The sequence below is a fragment of the Triticum aestivum genome, chromosome 2B, assembly GCF_018294505.1.
Source record: "Triticum aestivum cultivar Chinese Spring chromosome 2B, IWGSC CS RefSeq v2.1, whole genome shotgun sequence".
NCBI lineage: Eukaryota > Viridiplantae > Streptophyta > Magnoliopsida > Poales > Poaceae > Triticum > Triticum aestivum.
Window position 1 is genome coordinate 622,098,234 of NC_057798.1, and position 9,449 is coordinate 622,107,682.

Consider the following 9,449-nt stretch of genomic DNA (forward strand, 5'->3'; position numbering starts at 1 on the left):
CTTTGATCATCCTGATATCGCCCATTCTATACTCTCATGGTTGCATTAGATTTTGCTACTGTATTTGATTGCTCCTATTCTGATGCATAGCCTGCTTTTGTACCTGCTTATTGTTACCTACCTGCTTATCCTAAACTGCTTAGTATAGGTTGGCTAGTGATCCATCAGTGACCCCCACTTGTCCTTGTTGTCCCTGCTTCATCATCGACGACTCGATCAACATGATCGACGACCAGAGCCCGATACCTCACATCACCTCACGCCCCTTTTGTTGCTCGACTCTGTAGAGCTACTATCGAGTGCGGAGGGTGATCCCTCATAACCCACTCCTGATGATAATTCTTTAGTGTAGCTATTCGGTCGTGGTCATCGAGGGTGATTTCCTCTTTCACCATTCCCGATACGGCTCTGCCGTTCAACACCTCAAGTGTGAACCTCGAGGGTGGTCCCTCTTATGTTCACCTTGATGATTACATCGAGTGGAATCCTCCGTGGGTGATTCCTCGGGTTTTCCCCTTGATGTTTGGACACACGGTTACAATGACTTTACTTGAGACCTTGGTGAAAGTCGGGCGGGCCCGGAGAGCACCCGTAAGTTAATGACGTGGCACGGCCGGGCATTCTAGGCCCTTGTCGGGGTCACTTTCGATCGTGAGTCTCTGCTCGTCTCCGCAAGCTAATAATACACTATGGTTTGGGTATTTGTTCTGAGTTGGCCTATGGCCTTTACGCACCAACCACGACGCGAGAATAGTTATGGGCCTCGACGTCGCGGTATCAGCCGAAGCTTTGTCAGATGTCCAGTTCAGCAGTGCGGCACGGCTGGGCCGACACCATCATGTAGTGGTGGAGCCTGGACCCGCCCTGCGCGCAACGACCCGGAGTGCAACGGGCGATGGGCCCAGACCCCGGAGTGCTTAGGAGGTAGACCGGCGGGGACCTCTTTGCTGAGCCTAGGTAGGGTTGCAACATGTTGATCTTCCGAGGTCGGGCATTGACCCCAGAAAGGTGTGTCCGGCCAGAGTGATCGAGTGTGTTGGAAAACGTGGTGCACCCCTGTAGGGAAGTTTATCTATTAATAGCCGTGTCCACGGTAACGGACGTTCAGACTTATATCCTGATCTTATACAACTACAAATGGATACTTAAGATATGTGGCTCCGGGATTGCTTTCTCGCAGGGAGTCGAGGAAGGATCTCTGGGCATTAATGTTACAACATGCTTGTTATTATAAACTGCCATTCTTTACTCTTCTACATGCTGCAAGATGCTTGGAGCTGCTTGAAGATGCTAGTCTTTGATAGGCTAGGCCTTCCCCTCTATTCTGGCATTCTGCAGTTTAGTCCACAAATACAAACCTTCCATTTGATAACAATGCATACTTAGTATAGATCTGATGTTTGCGAGTGCTTTGGATGCTTTGCTACTCCCCTTTTCCCCTTCTTTCTTCTTTTCGGTTGATGCAACCAGATGGAGGATCCCTAGAGCCAGATGCCACCGCTGATGGATGCTACTACTTGGAGGCCGCCGACGACCAGGAGTAGTTTAGGAGGTCCCAGGCAGGAGGCCTTGCCTCTTCGATCGTGTTGCTTTTGTGCTAGCCTTATTAAGGCATCCTTGTTTAACTTATGTCTGTACTCAGATATTGTTGCTTCCGTTGACTCTTGTGTATCGAGCTTATATTCGAGCCCTCGAGGCCCCTGGCTTGTAATATAAAGCTTGTATTATTTTATTTGTGTCTAGAGTTGTGTTGTGATATCTTCCCGTGAGTCTCTGATCTTGATCGTACACATTTGCGTGTACGATTAGTGTACGATTGAATTGGGGGCGTCACAAATAAACAATTTTCTTATACGGTCAGGGTGGTAATGCAAAAATGCCCCGACCTCCCGTATTCGCTCGACACGTGGAAGTTGAAATCATGAAGGTACAGAAGCCGAGGAGCGCGTCATCAGATGAAGGGCCAGACACTGCTATTTAGGTCGGGTACTTTGAAGTATTCGGAGAAAGAACCCGCCTTGCAATGCCGAAGACGATCTGCGTGCCGGACTCGTCGTCATTGAAGCCTGGTTCGGGGACTACTGAGGGAGTCCTGGATTAGGGGGTCCTCCGACAGTCGGACTATGTACCGTGGCCGGACTGTTGGACTATGAAGACACAAGATAGAAGACTTCGTCCCGTGTACGGATAGGACTCTCCTTTGCGTGGAAGGCAAGCTTGGTGATGCGGATGTGAAGATTCTGGTCTCTGTAACCGACTTTGTGTAACCCTAGCCCCCTCCGGTGTCTATATAAACCGAAGGGTTTAGTTCGTAGAGTCACAATCATAATCTCATAGGCTAGAATTCTAGGGTTTAGCCATTATGATCTCGTGGTAAATCAACTCTTGTAATACTCATATTCATCAAGATCAATCAAGCAGGAAGTAGGGTATTACCTCCATAGAGAGGACCCGAACCTGGGTAAATATTGTGTCCCCCGCCTCATGTTACCATTAGCCTTAGACGCATAGTTCGGGGGCCCTACCCGAGATCCGCCGGTTTTGACACCGACAGTTACCATAACATAGAGCTTCCCAAGAGAAATTGAGTGTACAAGGTAATAAGTGAAACATCTATGACACTACTATTATGATACTTTGCACCATGAAGGCCAAAGTCCCCTACTAATCTCGGGATAACAGTAAAATCTGAAGAAAAAAATGACATTTATGGAACGCACGGCAAAAAAACAAAGGAGTACTTAGAACTCATCTAGATGAGATATAATTTGGTCCCATTCACTTTGAAAACAAGAACAGATACAATCCACGTCAGCATACACGCATCTTATAGCATCACATCCAATGGCTATAAAAGGTGAATGAGACCAAAATATATCTCATTTAATGAGTTCTAGCAAAACTGAAAAAACAAAATCAATACTCCAAAATGCTTTCGTGAGTAACATTTTTAGTTCATCTTTTTTTTGCTACGATTTCAACGAATGCCATTTTCTGATAACTTTTTGCAAGCACACGAAACATTTGTCAAAGTTTGGCCAAAAAAGTCATTTTTTTTATTTCTACTATTTTTTTTTATTTTACCATTCTTCAAGGAGCATTTTAAGCTTGAGAGCAGATACTCCGCGTTTTCGTAGGCCTAGCAAAGCTCAATATTTATTCATTCTTACATTCACTTTCCTAGGTGTAGCAAAACTCAATATGTATTCCTTCATTCGCTTTCTTAGGTGTAGCAAAACTCAATATTTCTTATTTATATACTCCTATTTATTTATTCATTCATTACAGCGAGCCTTCAGTGGACACGGCTGTACGGCACAAAGAAAGTCAATCAAAACAGTTCCTATCCAGAAAACTTGAACTTTATCAACAAATTTGCACGGTGCTATTTGTGGGCGCCGTTGGCGGTGAGCTCCTTGATAAATTTCACGAGCTTCTCGAATTCCGACACCGACGAGCCCCCTTGGGCGATGTCCCTCCTCACCTGCTGCGACAGCGCCTGAGCCGACCTCCTTAGCTCGCCGGACTCCATGGCCTCCCTCACCATCCGCTCCACGACGGCCCTCTCGCACACGTCCTTCATGTCCAGCCCTGTCCCCCACACGGCGGCCGTGAACCGGCTGTAGATCTGCTGGTCCGCGAAAAACGGCCAGCACACCAGAGGCACGCCCTCCGCGATGCCCTCCAGCGTGGAGTTCCACCCGGCATGCGTCAGGAAGCACCCCACGGCGCGGTGCCGCAGCACGTCCCGCTGCGGTGCCCAGTCCACGACGCGCACCTTGCTCTTCCCCGCCGCGTCGACGGCTTCCTGGAGAGCGGCGCTCTGGCTCGCGCCGACCATGTCCGGTCGGAACGCCCACAGGAACGCGTAGCCGGCGCCGACGAGGCCGGACAGGAACTCGGTGAACTGCTCCCGCGAAATGATGGCGAGGCTTCCCAGGCTCACGTACACGACGGACCGGTCCGCGTGCCCATCGAGCCACGCCATGCAGCCATCGTCCTCGCGCCACAGGCTGGTGCCCGACGCCGGCGCGGCCAACATGGCGTGGAGAGGGCCTATGGCGAAGACGTCGCGCATGTGCGGCGCGATGTGTGCGAGCGCCGACCGCTCCAGTGAGGCGGTCGTGTTGAATATGAGCGCCCGAGCCGTGCAGCTGTGAGCGGTGTACTTGGCGAGTGTCGTGGTTCTAAGTTTGACAGTAGAATAGGGGTAGGTATGGAGAGGCAAGATCCTAACTATGGAGAAGTTGTGCACACAAGTGTTTTACGAGTTCAGGCCCTTCTCGGAGGAAGTAACAGCCCTACGTCTCGGAGCCCGGAGGCGGTCGACTGGATTATGTGTGTGAGAGTTACAGGGGTGCGAACCCTTCTACCAGTGGAGGGGGGTGGCTTATATAGAGGACGTCAAGACCCCAGTCAGCCCACGTAGCAGAGGGTTAAAGTACATTAAGGTCTGGCGTTACTGGTAACGCCTTACATAAAGTGTCATCATGACCATTAAGACTACTTAATTACAGACCGTTTGGGTACAGAGTAGATCTTGAACTCCTGGTGGTCGGGTGAGTCTTCATGGTCGAGTGTCTTCAGGTTCGTCGAGTGTCTTCTAGTCCGTCGAGTGGAGTTCCTCTTGGTCGACTGGAAGACGGCTTCTCCTAAAGGATGTCCTTGGGGAGGGTACCTTGGTCAGGTTCATGACCCTACCCTAGGTAGGTGACTTCATCAGTAGCCCCCGAATAGATCGAGGTTTGAGTGAGGAAGGAGTTGGCAATCTTCCCGACCTGCTTTCTGGTGTTGTAAATGTGTTTTGCTCTGGATCAATGACTTTCAAGTGAGGGTGTCAACTTTCGTTCAGTCGCCTTGATCCATTCTTTATATCTGTCGAGTGAACTTTATGAACTTGGAGATTTCCGAGCGACGGATCGCAGGAGATCTTCCGTCTGACAAGTTGCCCTATGGTTAGCGGATTTAGTGGGATCCGAATTTTGGGAAGCGCACGAAGCGGAAAAGACCATGGTACTCGGATGGGATAAGGCAGGGACGCCTCGATTCCCATGCCGCCTTTTTCGCCACGTATCGCCTGCTCGACTGTTTCGGGATTTGACAGGATCGCCTGGGCCTACCTGTCGACCACTCGGAAGTGACCCCATATAAGGAAACCGGCGGAGGTTTTTTGAACAGTGCCTCCTCATTTTCTCCTCCCTCGCCTCCAGATTCATCCGCTGCGCCCACCAACTTGCCCGACACCGCTGCTCCGTTCCAGCCTCGTCGGCGACAATGGTGAAAGAGAAGACGGCGGCTTTGGAGCGGGCAAAGAAGGCAACGACGACGGCGAAGGTGAAGGGGAGAGCGACCAGTCGAGGGGGATCCTCGTCGAGGTCCCGCTTGCCGCAAGGTTGGATCCAGGGTGATTGGATCCGCTCGACCATCACCCAAAAGGATCTCGACGACCTGGCCGACGAAGGCCTGATTGCGCACGGGGCGGCGAGGCTTCCGGGGATGGAATGGCAGCCACAGCCTCAGGAGGGTGAGTGTGTCCTCTTGGCGACTCATGTAGACCGAGGGTTCTCTCTGCCACCGCATCTTTTCTTTCGAGGGTTTCTGTATTTCTTTGGGGCTCAGCTTCACCACTTTACCCCCAATTCCATTGCCTATCTCGTCGCTTTTGTGTCCTTGTGTGAAAACTTCTTGGGTTGTCGGCCGCACTGGGGCCTCTTCAAGCACATATTCACTTGTCGCTCTCAGACGATGAAAAAGGCCAGCCCCAACGACGAGAGAACTCAGGTAATCCAGATGTGTGGGGGTCTCGGGGTCCAGATGAGGAGTAAGAGCGCTTTTGCAGCTATGACCCTTCCCGAGTCAATCAGAGGGTGGCAGTCGACCTGGTTCTACTGCCAAGACCAGCCGACGCCAGGGCAGTCGACTGGGCTCCCTCCTTTCTCTATGAGTCGAGTGAACAAGCCATCCTCTCTGAAAGTAGTTCCGTAGGAGAAGGCTCGGGTTAAAATGTTGATGGAGCGAGTAGTCCAGTTGATTCGTGATGGCGTGACTGGCATGGACCTTCTGGAGGTTTTCCTTCGGCGACGCATCCAACCACTCCAGTACCTGGGCCACCCGATGTGGTTGTATTCTGGTACTGAAGACACCACTCGGGTTCACCCCGAAGAGGTCGGCGATGCCACACTAGAGAGGTGGATGACTGCCATCACAGGGAACAAGGACAACCCTCATGGAGCAAGGAGGATCCCGCCACTCGACCAATCTTATGAGGCAAACAAGGTATGATCACTTTTCTCCGATTGTATTCTCGTTCCGTCCGTTCTGTTTCATCGCGGACCAGTCAATTGACTTTTTGTCTTGATTGTTTTCTTTCAGGAAACCACCAAGTTGTACTCGATGCCCAACGGGGCGCAAGCACAGGCCGAAGAGGAGGAAGGAAGTGGAGGCGAAAGTCAAGAGGAGTGGGAGTCGGATGCTGATGAGGGTGATGAAGATGCAGGCTCCGATGAGGAGGAAGAGGAGGAGGAAGTTGTGCCTCCTTGTTCCGAAAGAAGGTCCAAGCTCGCCCACGACCCTTCGGCCGAACGCGGCAAGGGAGTCATGCCTGCTGGGCAGTCGACGAAACGCCCTCGGACAACTTCACCGGCGCCGACTGAAAAGGCATCGAAGCAACCCCGAGCAGCCCCGACAAAACCGGTGAAGGCCCTACCGAAGATGAGGATGGAGATTCCGACTGTTTCTGGGTAATGGCATAACTCATGTTTTTCATTCTTGGTCGACTCAATCGCTGACTGACTGATATTTGAAAATCGCAGTGCTGCTACTTCTGAGACTTCAGCCAGGCATGAGGATCAAGAAATGGAAGATGCTGCTACTTCTCATCCTTGTATGATCTGCGCGGTTTCGCTTTCGGTCGATTGAATCTTTATTTTTGACTTTGAACTTCTTATGCAGCTCCACCTAGTGTTGTCATCAATCTTCCTGGCGATGACGATGAAGCGCCACTGAGGCAGAGGAGGAGCAGGAAGGCGACTGTTGGCAAGGCTGCTCAGGTTGTGTCAGCACCTGGACCACTGATTCTAGAGGGGAGCAACGTTGCTCGGGCTACCGTGTCCTTTGCGGAGCCGTTGACGGTTGCCCGCCCTTCGTCGTCGAGTGCTGACCCGCCTTCTCTCTTCTCCACCTACCACGTCCCGGAGGACCAAGCAAGCGCTGCCAAGGAAGCCATATGCCAGGCCGGGATTATGATGGAGCAGGTGAAGGCGATCCGAACCGCCAGCCAAGCAGCTTATGACGCGAGTTCAGCTCTCCAGAGTAATGTCCAGGTTAGTTAAACATCGACTGGAAATCTTGAAATTTGTCATGCACCCACTGGGTGTGTCAATTCTACGGTGGACTGCTGGCAGTCGACTGTAGTCCTTGTGTTTTGAGATTTCTCACTTTACTTGTTTCACTCGAGCTTGGTCGAGTGGAACAATAAAACTGGTGGGGGCACGCTGAGTGCACCCATTGGGTGTAGTCCCCGAGACCGTGGTCGATTGTTGGCAGACGGCTATGGTCTGAATTTTTTTTACTGCTGACAGTTAACTGCTTCCGATCGACTGATCGACTCTGAGTCTAGCTGATAGAACTAGTGGGGGCACGCTGAGTGCACCCACTGGGTGTAGTCCCCGAGACTACAGTTGAATGTTTAGATTCAGCTATAGTCTTAGAAATACTACGATTTTTCTTTTAGTCACTCGGAAGTGATCTGTCGTTGATGTCTGTCGAGTGATCTTTCGCAGAAATCTTGTGAGTTTCTCGTTATACCGAATTGGAGAACAAGCATATCCAGCTTGAACTTGACCAGAAGCTTGTCCAAGAGAACTTTACAAAGTCGAAGGACGAGGCAAAAGGTATGTTTGGTGAGAATCTTGATGACTGTCCTTGCTTCTTGCCTGTCTCCGAGTCTGATCTTATTGTGATTTTTGCAGAAAAACTGAGGGATGCTCTGAAGAAGAAGGACCTTGACCTCGCCGAGGCGCAGAAAGCGGCTTCGGACAAGACAAAACTTGCAGAAGAGAAGTTGGCTTCTGTTAACAAACTTAAAGAGGAAAACACTAATCTGAAAGCTGCTCTCAACGTGGCCAACCAAGAAGTCACTCGACTGAAGAACGCCAATATGGTCCTGAGCGACAAAGCTGGCGAACTGCCGGGAAAGAAGAATGACTTGGAGGTTTATCTGGGAGGACTCGCCAAGAAGCTATTCCTCATGCTCGAAGGTAACCCCTTATCTCCGATTGGTAATTACTGACTTGCTGTAAGGGCATTAGCTTATCCTTGAATCGTGTCCACAGAATTTTGCCAAAACTTTGAAGAGGAGACTAGTCGAGTGGAGACTGGCTTGGATCCCATCAATTCTTCGGTGAAGGATGAAACCGCTATGAACGTGCTCCGCCTCGAGTCTTGCATTGCTGCAGTGATCGATTACCTTGCAAGACTGAAGGCCGCAACATCGCGCATCAACACATCGCTCTGGCCAGAAGAAACGCTTCAGAACGACCTTGAGTCGCTGATGACTCGACTGAACGAAGTTCCGAGTCGAGTGCAAGAATGGAAGAAGTCTTCTGCCAGGTGCGGTGCTGACGTCGCTCTGTCCTTGATCCGCGTCCACTGCAAGGAGGCCAGAGAAGACAAGATGGTGTCTCTCAAGGTGGCCAACACTAGGAAGCATGACTTCCGTTATTTCATGGAGACCTTCATCGCGGCTGCCACTCGGATCGCAGATGGGATCGACCTGGACGAGTTTGTTGCGCCTTCCAGCCCTCCGCAGGAGGGGTAAAAAACTTCTATGCTCGATGATTTGAATTTGCCTCGGAATACCGAGTGATTTTTGTAACCGACAAACTTTAACAGGCTTGATGCCTGAGTACTTCTGGGTCCGTAGGACGTTATCCGAACTTGATTTGCCGTCGAAATACGTTTGCTTCTTTCGGACAACCATCTTCTTTGGATTGGAGTATATTCTAGCATCTGTAATGCTCTTTTGCAGGTAGGAGTGAAGCACAAATTACAGTCGACTTGTGCTCGTCATGTTTGGGCGAGTGCTGGGTTGCAGCTAAGCCCCCGAGTGGGAGGTTTGCTCTCCACTCGGTAGGTTTTTTAGAAACTTAGACGAGCACTGGGCTGCAGCTAAGCCCCCCGAGTGGGAGGTTTGCTCTCCACTCGGTAGGTTTTTTAGAAACTTAGGCGAGCATTGGGCTGCAGCTAAGCCCCCGAGTGGGAGGTTTTCTCTCCACTTGGTAGGTTTTTTAGAAACTTAGGCGAGCACTGGGCTGCAGCTAAGCCCCCGAGTGGGAGGTTTGCTCTCCACTCGGTAGGTTTTTTAGAAACTTAGGCGAGCACTGGGCTGCAGCTAAGCCCCCGAGTGGGAGGTTTGCTCTCCACTCAGTAGGTTTTTTAGAAACTTAGGC

The 9,449-nt window shown here is 50.9% G+C and overlaps 1 protein-coding gene across 1 annotated transcript in view; it reads right to left on the minus strand.

The window, feature by feature from the left end:
- Positions 1-3,385: 3,385 nt before the first annotated feature.
- Positions 3,386-9,449, minus strand: part of LOC123039334 (myricetin 3-O-rhamnoside 1,2-glucosyltransferase UGT709G2-like) — a 15,290-nt gene continuing 9,226 nt past the window's right edge. The window contains exon 2 of the mRNA XM_044462542.1: positions 3,386-4,168. Coding sequence (XP_044318477.1) covers positions 3,386-4,168 — 783 coding nt within the window. The remainder of the gene's footprint in view (positions 4,169-9,449) is intronic.